The following is a 19,998-nucleotide window of genomic DNA, read 5'->3' on the forward strand; positions in this document are numbered from 1 at the left end:
CGGGCACTGATGTTGGGCGATTAGGCCTGGCTCACAGTTGGCGGTCCAATTCATCACAAAGGTGTTCGATGGGGTTGAGGTCAGGGTTTTGTGCAGGCCAGTCAAGTTATTCCACACCGATCTCAATAAACCGTTTCTGTATGGACATCGCTTTGTGCACTGGGGCATTGTCATGCTGAAACAGGAAAGGGACTTCCCCAGAATGTTACCACAAAGCACAGAATCGTCTTGAATGTCAGGAGCCCTAGACCAAACCATGAAAAACAGCCCCAGACCATTATTCCTCCTCCACCAAACTTTACAGTTGGCACTGTGCATTTGGGCAGGTAGCGTTCTTCTGGCATCCACCAAACCCAGATGCGTCCGTCGGAATGCCAGATGGTGAAGCGTGATTCATCACTCCAGAGAACATGTTTCCACTGCTCCAGAGTCCAATGGCGGCGAGCTTTACACCACTCCAGCCGACGCTTGGCATTGAGCATGGTGATCTTCGGCTTGTGTGCGGCTGCTCGGCCATGGAAACTAATTTCATGAAGCTCTCGACGAAGAGTTATTGTGTTGAAGTTGCTTCCAGAGGCAGTTTGGACCTCAGTAGTCAGTGTTGCAACCGAGGACATGATTTTTATGAGCTATGTGCTTCAGTACTCGGAGGTCCCACTCTGTGAGCTTGTGTGGCCTACCACTTCGCGGCTGAGCTGTTATTGCTCATAGACTTTTCCACTTCACAATAACAGCAACAACAGTTGACCGGGGCAGCTCTAGCAGGGCAGAAATTTGACGAACTGACTTGTTGGAAAGGTGGCATCCTATGACGGTGACACGTTTGAAGTCACTGAGCTCTTCAGTACGGGCCATTCTACTGCCAATGTTTGTCTATGGAGATTGCATGGCTGTGTGCTCAATGTTATACACCTGTCAGCAACGGGTGTGGCTGAAATAGACGAATCCAGTCATTTGAAGGGGTGTCCACATACTTTTGTGTACATATAGTGTAGATACAGTAGGTTGACTGTTGTGGGGGTCTGTATGACCTGAGTGCGATATATAATCTCGTACATTGCTGATGAAATGTAATCACATGATATGATGACTAGGACAGTGCTGTAGTTACTCACCATCCTGAGATGCTGTAGATGTCTTCTCCAGATTGATACCACTGATGGTCATTCTCCTCTCTGAGCGCCTCATTCTCCCAACCTCAGGGGACAGAAATGACAAAGTTCGTATGATGTCACTGCTAACCACCAGACATGATACGATATATTAGCAGTAGAACAGTACCATGGTTACTGGAATAATACCATGGTTACTGGAATAATACCATGGTTACTGGAATAATACCATGATTACTGGAATAATACCATGACTACTGGAATAATACCATGGTTACTGGAATAATACCATGACTACTGGAATAATACCATGGTTACTGGAATAATACCATGGTTACTGGAATAATACCATGATAACTGGAATAATACCATGACTACTGGAATAATACCATGGTTACTGGAATAATACCATGATAACTGGAATAATACCATGGTTACTGGAATAACTCCATGGTAACTGGAATAATACCATGACTACTGGAATAATACCATGACTACTGGAATAATACCATGACAACTGGAATAATACCACGATAACTGGAATAATACCAGGGTTACTGGAATAATACCATGGTTACTGGAATAATACCATGACAACTGGAATAATACCACGATAACTGGAATAATACCAGGGTTACTGGAATAATACCAGGGTTACTGGAATAATACCATGGTTACTGGAATAACTCCATGGTAACTGGAATAATACCATGACAACTGGAATAATACCATGACTACTGGAATAATACCATGGTTACTGGAATAATACCATGGTTACTGGAATAATACCATGGTTACTGGAATAATACCCCGATAACTGGAATAATACCCCGATAACTGGAATAATACCATGGTTACTGGAATAACTCCATGGTAACTGGAATAATACCATGACAACTGGAATAATACCATGGTTACTGGAATAATACCATGATTACTGGAATAATACCATGGTTACTGGAATAATATAATGATAACTGGAATAATACCATGGTTACTGGAATAATATAATGATAACTGGAATAATACCATGGTTACTGGAATAATACCATGACAACAGGAATAATACCACGATAACTGGAATAATACCATGGTTACTGGAATAATACCATGATTACTGGAATAATACCATGACAACTGGAATAATACCACGATAACTGGAATAATACCATGGTTACTGGAATAATACCATGATAACTGGAATAATACCATGATAACTGGAATAATACCATGATAACTGGAATAATACCATGACTACTGGAATAATACCATGACAACTGGAATAATACCATGATAACTGGAATAATACCATGATAACTGGAATAATACCATGACTACTGGAATAATACCATGGTTACTGGAATAATACCATGGTTACTGGAATAATATAATGATTACTGGAATAATACCATGGTTACTGGAATAATATCATGACAACTGGAATAATACCATGATAACTGGAATAATACCATGATAACTGGAATAATACCATGACTACTGGAATAATATAATGATAACTGGAATAATTCCATGACTACTGGAATAATACCATGGTTACTGGAATAATACCATGACTACTGGAATAATACCATGACATCTGGAATAATACCATGGTTACTGGAATAATACCATGGTTACTGGAATAATACCATGGTTACTGGAATAACACCATGATTACTGGAATAATACCATGACAACTGGAATAATACCATGATTACTGGAATAATACCATGACATCTGGAATAATACCATGACAACTGGTATAATACCATGGTTACTGGAATAATACCATGGTTACTGGAATAATACCCCGATAACTGGAATAATACCATGACAACTGGAATAATACCATGATTACTGGAATAATACCACGATAACTGGAATAATACCATGACAACTGGAATAATACCATGATTACTGGAATAATACCATGGTTACTGGAATAATACCATGGTTACTGGAATAATACCCAGATAACTGGAATAATACCATGATAACTGGAATAATACCATGGTTACTGGAATAATACCATGAAAACTGGAATGATACCATGGTTACTGGAATAATACCATGAAAACTGGAATAATACCATGGTTACTGGAATAATACCATGGTTACTGGAATAATACCATGGTTACTGGAATAATACCATGAAAACTGGAATAATACCATGAAAACTGGAATAATACCATGATAACTGGAATAATACCATGATTACTGGAATAATACCATGATTACTGGAATAATTCCATGATTACTGGAATAATATAATGATAACTGAAATAATACCATGATTACTGGAATAATACCATGGTTACTGGGATAATACCAGGGTTACTGGAATAATACCATGGTTACTGGAATAACTCCATGGTAACTGGAATAATACCATGACAACTGGAATAATACCATGACTACTGGAATAATACCATGGTTACTGGAATAATACCATGGTTACTGGAATAATACCATGGTTACTGGAATAATACCCCGATAACTGGAATAATACCAGGGTTACTGGAATAATACCATGGTTACTGGAATAACTCCATGGTAACTGGAATAATACCATGACAACTGAAATAATACCATGGTTACTGGAATAATACCATGATTACTGGAATAATACCATGGTTACTGGAATAATATAATGATAACTGGAATAATACCATGGTTCCTGGAATAATACCATGATTACTGGAATAATACCATGACAACTGGAATAATACCACGATAACTGGAATAATACCATGATAACTGGAATAATACCATGATAACTGGAATAATACCATGACTACTGGAATAATACCATGACAACTGGAATAATACCATGATAACTGGAATAATACCATGATAACTGGAATAATACCATGACTACTGGAATAATATATTGATAACTGGAATAATACCATGACTACTGGAATAATACCATGGTTACTGGAATAATACCATGACTACTGGAATAATACCATGACATCTGGAATAATACCATGGTTACTGGAATAATACCATGGTTACTGGAATAATACCATGGTTACTGGAATAATACCATGATTACTGGAATAATACCATGACAACTGGAATAATACCATGGTTACTGGAATAATACCATGATTACTGGAATAATACCCCGATAACTGGAATAATACCATGACAACTGGAATAATACCTTGATACCTGGAATAATACCATGACTACTGGAATAATACCATGGTTACTGGAATAATACCATGGTTACTGGAATAATACCATGATTACTGGAATAATACCATGGTTACTGGAATAATACCATGGTTACTGGAATAATACCATGGTTACTGGAATAATACCATGATTACTGGAATAATACCCCGATAACTGGAATAATACCATGACAACTGGAATAATACCACAACAACTGGAATAATACCATGGTTACTGGAATAATACCATGATTACTGGAATAATACCATGACAACTGGAATAATACCATGGTTACTGGAATAATACCATGATTACTGGAATAATACCATGACAACTGGAATAATACCATGATTACTGGAATAATACCATGACATCTGGAATAATACCATGACAACTGGAATAATACCATGGTTACTGGAATAATACCATGGTTACTGGAATAATACCCCGATAACTGGAATAATACCATGACAACTGGAATAATACCATGATTACTGGAATAATACCACGATAACTGGAATAATACCATGACAACTGGAATAATACCATGATTACTGGAATAATACCATGGTTACTGGAATAATACCATGGTTACTGGAATAATACCCCGATAACTGGAATAATACCATGACAACTGGAATAATACCATGATAACTGGAATAATACCATGGTTACTGGACTAATACCATGAAAACTGGAATAATACCATGAAAACTGGAATAATACCATGAAAACTGGAATAATACCATGGTTACTGGAATAATACCATGGTTACTGGAATAATACCATGGTTACTGGAATAATACCATGAAAACTGGAATAATACCATGAAAACTGGAATAGTACCATGATAACTGGAATAATACCATGATTACTGGAATAATACCATGATTACTGGAATAATACCATGATTACTGGAATAATACCATGGTTACTGGAATAATACCATGATTACTGGAATAATACCATGGTTACTGGAATAATACCATGGTTACTGGAATAATACCATGGTTACTGAAATAATACCATGACTACTGGAATAATACCATGACAACTGGAATAATACCATGATTACTGGAATAATACCATGGTTACTGGAATAATACCATGACAACTGGAATAATACCATGGTTACTGGAATAATACCATGACAACTGGAATAATACCATGACAACTGGAATAATACCATGACAACTGGAATAATACCATGATTACTGAAATAATATAATGATAACTGGAAATATACCATGATAACTGGAATAACTCCATGATTACTGGAATAATACCATGGACACTGTCCTCTGCTAGCCAAATTTACCCAGGAAAAGGATTAATCAATACACATGCACCTTTAGATTGGCTAGCCTCCACACACTCACCTGTAGACCAGTGGCGGTCCGTGCCATTTAAGATCAGGGAGGACAATCTTTTTTAAAAATGTTTAATTGTAAACGTATTTGTATTTAAATGTATTTGGCTAAGGTGTATGTAAACTTCTGACTTCAACTGTATGTAAGAATGCTGTTCATTGACTACAGCTCAGTATTTAACACCATAGTACCCTCCAAACTCGTCATTAAGCTTGAGACCCTGGGTCTCGATCCCGCCCTGTGCAACTGGGTCCTGGACTTTTTGACGGGCCGCCCCCAGGTGGTGAAGGTAGGACACTGGAACCCCACAATGGGTGCGTTCTCAGCCCTCTCCTGTACTCCCTGTTCACCCACGAAGCTGCGTGGCCATGCACGCCTCCAACTCAATCATCAAGTTTACAGACGACACTACAGTGGTAGGCCTGATTACCAACAACGACGAGACGGCCTACAGGGAGGAGGTGAGGGCCCTCGGAGTGTGGTGTCAGGAAAATAACCTCACACTCAACATCAACAAAACAAAGGAGATGATCGTGGACTTCAGGAAACAGCAGAGGGAGCACCCCCCTATCCACATCGACGGGACAGTAGTGGAGAAGGTGGAAAGTCTTAAGTTCCTCGGCGTACACATCACGGACAAACTGAAATGGTCCACCCACACAGACAGCGTTGTGGAGAAGGAGCAGCAGCGCCTCTTCAACCTCAGGAGGCTGAAGAAATTTGGCTTGTCACAAACATTTACAGATGCACATTCGAGAGCATTCTGTCGGGCTGTATCACCGCCTGGTACGGCAACTGCTCCGCCCACAACGGCAAGGCTCTCCAGAGGGTAGTGAGGTCTGCACAACACATCACCGGGGACAAACTACCTGCCCTCCAGGACACCTACACCACCCGATGTCACAGGAAGGCCAAAAAGATCATCAAGGACGACAACCACCTGAGCCACTGCCTGTTCACCCCGCTATCATCCAGAAGGTGAGGTCAGTACAGGTGCATCAAAGCAGGGACCGAGAGACTGAAAAACAGCTTCTATCTCAAGGCCATCAGACTGTTAAACAGCCATCACTAACATTGAGTGGCTGCTGCCAACATACTGACTCAAATCTCTAGCCACTTAATAATTAATAATTGGATGTAATACATGTATCACTAGTCACTTTAAACAATGCCACTTCATATAATGTTTACTTACCCTACATTACTCATCTCATATGTATATACTGTACTCTATACCATCTACTGCATCTTGCCTATGCCTTTCGGCCATCGCTCATCCATATATATATGTACATATTCTTATTCATTCCTTTACACTTGTGTGTATTAGGTAGTAGTTGTGAAATTGTTAGGTTAGATTACTTGTTAGATATTCCTGCACGGTCGGAACTAGAAGCACAAGCATTTCGCTACACTCTCATTAACATCTGCTAACCACGTGTATGTGACCAATAAAATTAGATTAGATTTGATTTACCAGGGAGGGATGGCTCCAGTATGGAGTTGGAGGCCCTGATCTCTAAACAATAAAAACTGTTGACACAGCAGATACGGTCTGGTATCTTTCATACAGATCTTAACCTTGTGGCCCATTCTATACGTCTGTTGTTCGTCATGTAGGTTGAAAGGGGTGTATTTTAGCTATAAAATACCTTTGTACTTTTGTCTCGGGGCTCTCAACGAATCATCTGAGCGTGAATCGTCGACCAGCCATCGTTATCGTAGAGCGCTCAATCGATTAACTTTGTGTGTGTGTCGTATTGACCTGCTCCCTTATTAATAAGTGAATATAGATTTAGTTTAAGCATAACTCTGACTTGTGTGATAAGTTTGTTTCTCCTCAGTTGATAGTAAAGAAATGAACCACCCCACATTATAAACTGGGTGGTTCCAACCCTCAATGCTGATTGGTACATCAGACCGTATACCACAGGTATGATAAAACTTTTATTTTTACTGTTCTAATTACATTGGTAACCAGATTATAAGCAGTAAGGCACCTCAGGGTTTGTGGCAGATGGCCAATATGACCACGGCTAAGGGCTGTATCCAGGCACTCCCCCATACGTTGTGCATAAGAAGCCGTGGTATATTGGCCATACACCACACCCCCTCGTGTCTTATTGCGTAAATATATGTGTGGGGATGTGAGATATATGGTAGCTTAATCTCTGGCATGTTGTAATCATTTACAGTATTTATAATCGAGGGTTGTTGCGTCTGTTTCGGCCTGCAGAGGGAGCCGTTCGCTCTAGTGGTCGCTTCACACGCTCTCACTCTAACCTGCCTAGTCAGTGAGCCAGTTGAACGAGAGCCAACTGAAAAGAGAAGCATCCTATAAACTAAATATGTTAAACCTTATCATCATGGTGAGCGAGTTATAAAGCATAGGATAGGAAACACCAAGTTAAGTCGAGTGTAATGATATAATAGTCATATTTTTTTAATGACGTTTTAATTTAAAAGTCTGTTAGCATAGAACCCAACATCAGCTAAAGTTAGCTCCGGTCAAGCTAGCCTGTTGTAGTCATGGCGACGGGACCGAGGAACGTCCGCACAGTGTAAACAAAGGGGAACGTTGTAACTAACTGTTTTAGGGATAATATGTTGAGAATTACACGATGAAAATGTATCTCTGAGATAAGATGAAAATGAATACCTTTTTACTAATTATTTTTTGGTATGTTGGTTATTTAGATTTGTAAATGAGTAGCCAAGTCAGTTGATTAAAAGAGAGACAACTGAAAACTGTATTGAAGAGAGAAGCCCCTGATAAACTATTTTAAATCTTCACGGTTTCAGACTCCCTTCATTCCTCTCACCATATCCTATCCAGGTCCCAAGGTTTAATAGGGTACACTACTACACCCTGTCTGCTGGGGGTTTTCACTATGAGTTAAAGGGGTTTAATAGGGTACACTACTAGACCCTGTCTGCTGGGGGTTTTCACTATGAGTTAAAGGGGTATAATAGGGTACACTACTAGACCCTGTCTGCTGGGGTTTTCACTGAGTTAAAGGGGTTTAATAGGGTACACTACTAGACCCTGTCTGCTGGGGTTTTTCACTATGAGTTAAAGGGGTTTAATAGGGTACACTACTAGACCCTGTCTGCTGGGGTTTTCACTGAGTTAAAGGGGTTTAATAGGGTACACTACTAGATCCTGTCTGAGTTAAAGGGGTTTAATAGGGTACACTACTAGACCCTGTCTGAGTTAAAGGGGTATAATAGGGTACACTACTAGACCCTGTCTGCTGGGGTTTTCACTATGAGTTAAAGGGGTTTAATAGGGTACACTACACTACTAGACCCTGTCTGCTGTGGGTGTTCACTGTGAGTTAAAGGGGTTTAATAGGGTACACTACTAGACCCTGTCTGCTGGGGTTTTCACTGAGTTAAAGGGGTTTAATAGGGTACACTACTAGACCCTGTCTGCTGGGGTTTTCACTGTGAGTTAAAGGGGTTTAATAGGGTACACTACTAGACCCTGTCTGAGTTAAAGGGGTTTAATAGGGTACACTACTAGACCCTGTCTGCTGGGGTTTTACACTGAGTTAAAGGGGTATAATAGGGTACACTACACCACTAGACCCTGTCTGCTGTGGGTTTTTCACTGAGTTAAAGGGGTTTAATAGGGTACACTACTAGACCCTGTCTGCTGGGGTTTTCACTGAGTTAAAGGGGTTTAATAGGGTACACTACACCACTAGACCCTGTCTGCTGGGGTTTTTCACTGAGTTAAAGGGGTTTAATAGGGTACACTACTAGACCCTGTCTGCTGTGGGTTTTTCACTGAGTTAAAGGGGTTTAATAGGGTACACTACTAGACCCTGTCTGCTGGGGTTTTTCACTGAGTTAAAGGGGTTTAATAGGGTACACTACACCACTAGACCCTGTCTGCTGGGGTTTTTCACTGAGTTAAAGGGGTTTAATAGGGTACACTACACCACTAGACCCTGTCTGAGTTAAAGGGGTTTAATAGGGTACACTACTAGACCCTGTCTGCTGGGGTTTTCACTGAGTTAAAGGGGTATAATAGGGTACACTACTAGACCCTGTCTGCTGGGGTTTTCACTGAGTTAAAGGGGTTTAATAGGGTACACTACACCACTAGACCCTGTCTGAGTTAAAGGGGTTTAATAGGGTACACTACTAGACCCTGTCTGCTGGGGTTTTTCACTGAGTTAAAGGGGTTTAATAGGGTACACTACACCACTAGACCCTGTCTGCTGGGGTTTTTCACTGAGTTAAAGGGGTTTAATAGGGTACACTACACCACTAGACCCTGTCTGAGTTAAAGGGGTTTAATAGGGTACACTACACCACTAGACCCTGTCTGCTGTGGGTTTTTCACTGAGTTAAAGGGGTTTAATAGGGTCCACTACTAGACCCTGTCTGCTGGGGTTTTTCACTGAGTTAAAGGGGTTTAATAGGGTACACTACTAGACCCTGTCTGCTGGGGTTTTTCACTATGAGTTAAAGGGGTTTAATAGGGTACACTACTAGACCCTGTCTGAGTTAAAGGGGTTTAATAGGGTACACTACTAGACCCTGTCTGCTGGGGTTTTCACTGAGTTAAAGGGGTATAATAGGGTACACTACTAGACCCTGTCTGCTGGGGTTTTCACTGAGTTAAAGGGGTTTAATAGGGTACACTACTAGACCCTGTCTGCTGGGGTTTTCACTGAGTTAAAGGGGTTTAATAGGGTACACTACACTACTAGACCCTGTCTGCTGTGGGTTTTCACTGAGTTAAAGGGGTTTAATAGGGTACACTACTAGACCCTGTCTGAGTTAAAGGGGTTTAATAGGGTACACTACTAGACCCTGTCTGCTGTGGGTTTTTCACTATGAGTTAAAGGGGTTTAATAGGGTACACTACACTACTAGACCCTGTCTGCTGGGGTTTTTCACTGAGTTAAAGGGGTTTAATAGGGTACACTACACTACTAGACCCTGTCTGCTGGGGTTTTTCACTGAGTTAAAGGGGTTTAATAGGGTACACTACTAGACCCTGTCTGCTGGGGTTTTTCACTATGAGTTAAAGGGGTATAATAGGGTACACTACTAGACCCTGTCTGCTGGGGTTTTCACTGAGTTAAAGGGGTTTAATAGGGTACACTACTAGACCCTGTCTGCTGTGGTTTTCACTGAGTTAAAGGGGTTTAATAGGGTACACTACACCACTAGACCCTGTCTGAGTTAAAGGGGTTTAATAGGGTACACTACACCACTAGACCCTGTCTGCTGTGGGTTTTTCACTGAGTTAAAGGGGTTTAATAGGGTACACTACTAGACCCTGTCTGCTGGGGTTTTTCACTGAGTTAAAGGGGTTTAATAGGGTACACTACACCACTAGACCCTGTCTGAGTTAAAGGGGTTTAATAGGGTACACTACTAGACCCTGTCTGCTGGGGTTTTTCACTGAGTTAAAGGGGTTTAATAGGGTACACTACACCACTAGACCCTGTCTGCTGGGGTTTTTCACTGAGTTAAAGGGGTTTAATAGGGTACACTACACCACTAGACCCTGTCTGAGTTAAAGGGGTTTAATAGGGTACACTACACCACTAGACCCTGTCTGCTGTGGGTTTTTCACTGAGTTAAAGGGGTTTAATAGGGTACACTACACTACTAGACCCTGTCTGCTGGGGTTTTTCACTGAGTTAAAGGGGTTTAATAGGGTACACTACACCACTAGACCCTGTCTGAGTTAAAGGGGTTTAATAGGGTACACTACTAGACCCTGTCTGCTGGGGTTTTTCACTGAGTTAAAGGGGTTTAATAGGGTACACTACTAGACCCTGTCTGCTGGGGTTTTTCACTGAGTTAAAGGGGTTTAATAGGGTACACTACACCACTAGACCCTGTCTGAGTTAAAGGGGTTTAATAGGGTACACTACTAGACCCTGTCTGCTGGGGTTTTCACTGAGTTAAAGGGGTATAATAGGGTACACTACTAGACCCTGTCTGCTGGGGTTTTCACTGAGTTAAAGGGGTTTAATAGGGTACACTACTAGACCCTGTCTGCTGGGGTTTTCACTGAGTTAAAGGGGTTTAATAGGGTACACTACACCACTAGACCCTGTCTGAGTTAAAGGGGTTTAATAGGGTACACTACTAGACCCTGTCTGCTGTGGTGTTTCACTGAGTTAAAGGGGTTTAATAGGGTACACTACTAGACCCTGTCTGAGTTAAAGGGGTTTAATAGGGTACACTACTAGACCCTGTCTGCTGTGGGTTTTTCACTATGAGTTAAAGGGGTATAATAGGGTACACTACTAGACCCTGTCTGCTGGGGTTTTTCACTGAGTTAAAGGGGTTTAATAGGGTACACTACACTACTAGACCCTGTCTGCTGGGGTTTTTCACTGAGTTAAAGGGGTTTAATAGGGTACACTACACTACTAGACCCTGTCTGCTGGGGTTTTTCACTGAGTTAAAGGGGTTTAATAGGGTACACTACTAGACCCTGTCTGCTGGGGTTTTTCACTATGAGTTAAAGGGGTTTAATAGGGTACACTACTAGACCCTGTCTGCTGGGGTTTTTCACTATGAGTTAAAGGGGTTTAATAGGGTACACTACTAGACCCTGTCTGCTGGGGTTTTTCACTATGAGTTAAAGGGGTATAATAGGGTACACTACTAGACCCTGTCTGAGTTAAAGGGGTTTAATAGGGTACACTACTAGACCCTGTCTGCTGGGGTTTTTCACTATGAGTTAAAGGGGTATAATAGGGTACACTACTAGACCCTGTCTGCTGGGGTTTTCACTGAGTTAAAGGGGTTTAATAGGGTACACTACTAGACCATGTCTGCTGGGGTTTTTCCCTGAGTTAAAGGGGTTTAATAGGGTACACTACACTACTAGACCCTGTCTGCTGGGGTTTTTCACTATGAGTTAAAGGGGTATAATAGGGTACACTACTAGACCCTGTCTGCTGGGGTTTTCACTGATTTAAAGGGGTATAATAGGGTACACTACTAGACCCTGTCTGAGTTAAAGGGGTTTAATAGGGTACACTACTAGACCCTGTCTGCTGGGGTTTTCACTGAGTTAAAGGGGTTTAATAGGGTACACTACTAGACCCTGTCTGCTGGGGTTTTTCACTGAGTTAAAGGGGTTTAATAGGGTACACTACTAGACCCTGTCTGCTGGGGTTTTTCACTATGAGTTAAAGGGGTTTAATAGGGTACACTACTAGACCCTGTCTGCTGGGGTTTTTCACTATGAGTTAAAGGGGTTTAATAGGGTACACTACTAGACCCTGTCTGAGTTAAAGGGGTTTAATAGGGTACACTACTAGACCCTGTCTGCTGTGGTTTTTCACTATGAGTTAAAGGGGTATAATAGGGTACACTACTAGACCCTGTCTGCTGGGGTTTTCACTGAGTTAAAGGGGTTTAATAGGGTACACTACTAGACCCTGTCTGCTGGGGTTTTTCACTGAGTTAAAGGGGTTTAATAGGGTACACTACACTACTAGACCCTGTCTGCTGGGGTTTTTCACTATGAGTTAAAGGGGTATAATAGGGTACACTACTAGACCCTGTCTGCTGGGGTTTTCACTGAGTTAAAGGGGTTTAATAGGGTACACTACTAGACCCTGTCTGCTGGGGTTTTTCACTGAGTTAAAGGGGTTTAATAGGGTACACTACACTACTAGACCCTGTCTGCTGGGGTTTTTCACTATGAGTTAAAGGGGTATAATAGGGTACACTACTAGACCCTGTCTGCTGGGGTTTTCACTGATTTAAAGGGGTATAATAGGGTACACTACTAGACCCTGTCTGAGTTAAAGGGGTATAATAGGGTACACTACTAGACCCTGTCTGCTGGGGTTTTCACTGATTTAAAGGGGTATAATAGGGTACACTACTAGACCCTGTCTGAGTTAAAGGGGTTTAATAGGGTACACTACTAGACCCTGTCTGCTGGGGTTTTCACTGAGTTAAAGGGGTTTAATAGGGTACACTACTAGACCCTGTCTGCTGGGGTTTTTCACTGAGTTAAAGGGGTTTAATAGGGTACACTACTAGACCCTGTCTGCTGTGGGTTTTCACTGAGTTAAAGGGGTTTAATAGGGTACACTACTAGACCCTGTCTGCTGGGGTTTTCACTGAGTTAAAGGGGTTTAATAGGGTACACTACTAGACCCTGTCTGCTGGGGGTTTTCACTATGAGTTAAAGGGGTTTAATAGGGTACACTACTAGACCCTGTCTGCTGTGGGTTTTTCACTGAGTTAAAGGGGTTTAATAGGGTACACTACTAGACCCTGTCTGCTGGGGTTTTCACTGAGTTAAAGGGGTTTAATAGGGTACACTACTAGACCCTGTCTGCTGGGGTTTTCACTGAGTTAAAGGGGTTTAATAGGGTACACTACTAGACCCTGTCTGAGTTAAAGGGGTTTAATAGGGTACACTACTAGACCCTGTCTGCTGGGGTTTTTCACTATGAGTTAAAGGGGTTTAATAGGGTACACTACTAGACCCTGTCTGCTGGGGTTTTCACTGAGTTAAAGGGGTTTAATAGGGTACACTACTAGACCCTGTCTGAGTTAAAGGGGTTTAATAGGGTACACTACACTACTAGACCCTGTCTGCTGGGGGTTTACACTGAGTTAAAGGGGTTTAATAGGGTACTAGGCCTACGCTTTTCCATTGCAGAGCTAGTAGTCAATGTTGCATTTTGTGAGTACCATAAAATACAGTTTTTTGTCACTTTACCCGACAAATAGTGGGACACAGACATGTTTCACTACATACTGCTAGTACAAAATCATGTTTTTTATTTTTTATTGTACTACCATGGTTCATTTTTGTACCATGGTAGCTAGTACAATTTTTCTAAATCGTGTTTTTGGGTCACTAGCATGGCAGGATAATGCCATGGCATTGCAACAGTATCAAGGTATTTTCCTGCCATGGTAGTGACCAGAAAAATATGCTAGTACCATGGTATTTTTTTTCATTGTACTACCATCGTACATTTTTGTAATAGCCACAGTGCTTGCTAGCTAGCGGTAACTTATGCTTTCAGTACTAGATTCCTTCTCTGATCCTTTGATTGAGTGGACAACTTGTATATAGCCTCATTATTGCTATTTCATTGTGTTACTATTTTTCCTTTAGTTTATTTAGCAAATTTTTCTTACTTTGTTAAAACTCTACATTGTTGTTTAAGGGCTTTCCAAGTAAGCATTTCACTGTTGCTTTCTGATAGGTTGGAGGACATCCTCTGGAAGTTGTCATAATTACTGCGTAAGTCTATGGAAGAGGGTGAGAACCATGAGCCTCCTAGGTTTTGCATTGAAGTCAATGTACCCAGAGGAGGACGGAAGCTAGCTGTTCTCCGGCTACACCATGGTGCTACCCTACAGAGTGTAGTTGAGGCAACTGTAGATAATCTTTGCAAAACAGTCTGTTTTAATAAATGATTTGGTAACATGTGAATATATTTATTATAGTTTTATCTAAAAAGTAATAACTTAAAAAAAAAAAAAAAACTATTTTTATTTTTATGAAATTGATTGAGGATGAACTTCCTCCTCTGAGGAGCCACTGCTGTAGATTGGCTAACTACCACACACTCACCTGTAGATTGGCTAACTACCACACACTCACATGTAGATTGGCTAACTACCACACACTCACCTGTAGATTGGCTAACTACCACACACTCACATGTAGATTGGCTAACTACCGCACACTCACTTGTAGATTGGCTAACTACCTCACACTCACATGTAGATTGACTAACTACCGCACACTCACCTGTAGATTGGCTAACTACCGCACACTCACCTATAGATTGGCTAACTACCACACACTCACCTGTAGATTGGCTAACTACCACACACTCACATGTAGATTGGCTAACTACCACACACTCACCTGTAGATTGGCTAACTACCACACACTCACCTGTAGATTGGCTAACTACCGCACACTCACCTATAGATTGGCTAACTACCACACACTCACCTGTAGATTGGCTAACTACCACACACTCACATGTAGATTGGCTAACTACCACACACTCACCTGTAGATTGGCTAACTACCACACACTCACCTGTAGATTGGCTAACTACCTCACACTCACATGTAGATTGACTAACTACCGCACACTCACCTGTAGATTGGCTAACTACCGCACACTCACCTATAGATTGGCTAACTACCACACACTCACCTGTAGATTGGCTAACTACCACACACTCACATGTAGATTGGCTAACTACCTCACACTCACATGTAGATTGGCTAACTACCACACACTCACCTGTAGATTGGCTAACTACCTCACACTCACATGTAGATTGGCTAACTACCGCACACTCACCTGTAGATTGGCTAACTACCGAACACTCACATGTAGATTGACTAACTACCGCACACTCACCTGTAGATTGGCTAACTACCACACACTCACATGTAGATTGGCTAACTACCTCACACTCACATGTAGATTGGCTAACTACCACACACTCACCTGTAGATTGGCTAACTACCTCACACTCACATGTAGATTGGCTAACTACCGCACACTCACCTGTAGATTGGCTAACTACCACACACTCACCTGTAGAATGGCTAACTACCACACACTCACCTGTAGATTGGCTAACTACCGCACACTCACCTGTAGATTGGCTAACTACCGCACACTCACCTGTAGATTGGCTAACTACCGCACACTCACCTGTAGATTGGCTAACTACCACACACTCACCTGTAGATTGGCTGACTACCACACACTCACCTGTAGATTGGCTGACTACCGCACACTCACCTGTAGATTGGCTAACTACCGCACACTCACCTGTAGATTGGCTAACTACCGCACACTCACCTGTAGATTGGCTAACTACCACACACTCACCTGTAGATTGGCTAACTACCACACACTCACCTGTAGAATGGCTAACTACCACACACTCACCTGTAGATTGGCTAACTACCACACACTCACCTGTAGATTGGCTAACTACCACACACTCACCTGTAGAATGGCTAACTACCACACACTCACCTGTAGATTGGCTAACTACCGCACACTCACCTGTAGATTGGCTAACTACCGCACACTCACCTGTAGATTGGCTAACTACCGCACACTCACATGTAGATTGGCTAACTACCACACTCTCACATGTAGATTGGCTAACTAAAACGCACTCATCTATAGATTGGCTAACTTCCACACGCTCACCTATAACTAGTTAGCCAAACTATAACACACACACATGGATATAGATGCAACCCCCACACACACAAACACACTTTCACTCTTCACATACGCTGCTGCTACTCTGTTTATTATCTATCCTGATTGACTAGTCACTTTACCCCTACCTGCATGTACATATTACCTCAATTATCTACACTACCTGGTACCCCTGCACACACCGGTGCTCCTTGTATATAACCATGTTACTACCTGGTACTGCTTGTATATAGCCATGTTACTACCTGGTACTCCCTGTATATAGCCATGTTATTACCTGGTACTCCCTGTATATAGCCACGTTATTACCTGGTACTTCCTGTATATAGCCATGTTACTACCTGGTACTCCCTGTATATAGCCATGTTATTACCTGGTACTCCCTGTATTTAGCCATGTTATTACCTGGTACTCCCTGTATATAGCCATGTTACTACCTGGTACTCCCTGTATATAGCCATGTTATTACCTGGTACTCCCTGTATTTAGCCATGTTATTACCTGGTACTCCCTGTATATAGCCACGTTATTACCTGGTACTCCCTGTATTTAGCCATGTTATTACCTGGTACTCCCTGTATATAGCCACGTTATTACCTGGTACTCCCTGTATATAACCATGTTACTACCTGGTACTCCTTGTATATAACCATTTTACTACCTGGTAGTACTGTGTAACAGGTTTGCTTCCGTCCCTCTGCTCGCCCCTACCTGGGCTCGAACCAGGGACCCTCTCCACACATCAACAACTGCCTTAAACGAAGTATCGTTACCCATCACACCACAAAAGCCGCAAGGGGAACAACTACTTCAAGGTCTCAGAGCGAGTGACGTCACCGATTGAAACACTATTAGCGCGTACCACCGCTAACTAGCTAGTCATTTCATATCGGTTACACCTGCACATTGACTCAGTACTGGTACTCCTTGTATATACCCATGTTATTACCTGGTACTCCCTGTATATAGCCATGTTATTACCTGGTACTCCCTGTATATAGCCATGTTATTACCTGGTACTCCCTGTATATAGCCATGTTATTACCTGGTACTCCCTGTATATAGCCATGTTACTACCTGGTACTCCTTGTATATAGCCATGTTATTACCTGGTACTCCCTGTATATAGCCATGTTATTACCTGGTACTTCCTGTATATAGCCATGTTATTACCTGGTACTCCCTGTATATAGCCATGTTATTACCTGGTACTCCCTGTATATAGCCATGTTATTACCTGGTACTCCCTGTATATAGCCATGTTACTACCTGGTACTCCCTGTATATAGCCATGTTATTACCTGGTACTCCCTGTATATAGCCATGTTATTACCTGGTACTCCCTGTATATTACCATGTTATTACCTGGTACTCCCTGTATATATAACCATGTTATTACCTGGTACTCCTTGTATATAGCCATGTTATTACCTGGTACTCCCTGTATATAACCATGTTATTACCTGGTACTCCCTGTATATAGCCATGTCATTACCTGGTACTCCTTGTATATAGCCATGGTATTGCCTGGTACTCCTTGTACATAGCCATGTTACTACCTGGTACTCCCTGTATATAGCCATGTTACTACTTGGTACTCCTTGTATATAGCCATGTTACTACCTGGTACACCCTGTATATAGCCATGTTACTACCTGGTACTCCCTGTATATAGCCATGTTACTACCTGGTACTCCCTGTATATAGTCATGTTACTACCTGGTACTCCTTGTATATAACCATGTTATTGTTATTTTACTGTCTTACCTGGCAGTACTGCATATTGACTCAGTAATGGTACTCCTTGTATATAACCATGTTACTACCTGGTACTCCTGCACATTGACTCAGTACTGGTACTCCTGCACATTGACCCAGTACTGGTACTCCCTGTATATAACCATGTCATTACCTGGTACTCCTTGTATATAGCCATGTTATTACCTGGTACTCCTTGTATATAGCCATGTTACTACCTGGTACTCCCTGTATATAGCCATGTTATTACCTGGTACTTCCTGTATATAGCCATGTTACTACTTGGTACTCCCTGTATATAGCCATGTTATTACCTGGTACTCCCTGTATATAACCATGTTATTACCTGGTACTCCTTGTATATAGCCATGTTACTCCCTGGTATTCCTTGTATATAGCCATGTTACTACCTGGTACTCCCTGTATATAGCCATGTTATTACCTGGTACTCCCTGTATATAGCCATGTTATTACCTGGTACTCCCTGTTATATAACCACGTTATTACCTGGTACTCCCTGTATATAACCATGTTATTACCTGGTACTCCCTGTATATAGCCATGTTACTACCTGGTACTCCCTGTATATAGCCATGTTATTACCTGGTACTCCCTGTATATATAACCATGTTATTACCTGGTACTCCTTGTATGTAGCCATTTAATTACTAGCTGGTACTCCCTGTATATAGCCATGTTACTACCTGGTACTCCTTGTATATAGCCATGTTACTACCTGGTACTCCTGCATAGTGACTCAGTAATGGTACTCCTTGTATATAGCCATGTTATTACCTGGTATTCCTTGTATATAACCATGTTATTACCTGGTACTCCCTGTATATAGCCAGGTTACTACCTGGTACTCCTTGTATATAGCCATGGTATTGCCTGGTACTCCTTGTATATAGCCATGTTACTACCTGGTACTCCCTGTATATAGCCATGTTACTACCTGGTACTCCTTGTATATAGCCATGTTACTACCTGGTACTCCTTGTATATAGCCATGGTATTGCCTGGTACTCCCTGTATATAGCCATGTTATTACCTGGTACTCCCTGTATATAGCCATGTTATTACCTGGTACTCCCTGTATATAACCATGTTATTACCTGGTACTCCCTGTATATAGCCATGTTATACCTGGTACTCCCTGTATATAGCCATGTTATTACCTGGTACTCCCTGTATATAGCCATATTATTACCTGGTACTCCCTGTATATAACCATGTTACTACCTGGTACTCCCTGTATATAACCATGTTACTACCTGGTACTCCTGCATATTGACTCAGTACTGGTACTCCCTGTATATAGCCATGTTACTACCTGGTACTCCCT

At 41.6% G+C, this 19,998-nt stretch overlaps 1 protein-coding gene across 4 annotated transcripts in view; it reads right to left on the reverse strand.

Moving 5' to 3' along the window:
- The window catches only part of LOC129858923 (LIM domain and actin-binding protein 1-like), an 84,119-nt gene that overhangs the window by 35,881 nt on the left and 28,240 nt on the right, over nt 1-19,998 (reverse strand). For all 4 annotated transcript variants that reach the window (XM_055928159.1, XM_055928158.1, XM_055928161.1 and 1 more), the window contains exon 5: nt 1,116-1,197. In XM_055928159.1, coding sequence (XP_055784134.1) covers nt 1,116-1,197 — 82 coding nt within the window. The remainder of the gene's footprint in view (nt 1-1,115; nt 1,198-19,998) is intronic.

The sequence above is a fragment of the Salvelinus fontinalis genome, chromosome 7, assembly GCF_029448725.1.
Source record: "Salvelinus fontinalis isolate EN_2023a chromosome 7, ASM2944872v1, whole genome shotgun sequence".
Taxonomy (NCBI): domain Eukaryota; kingdom Metazoa; phylum Chordata; class Actinopteri; order Salmoniformes; family Salmonidae; genus Salvelinus; species Salvelinus fontinalis.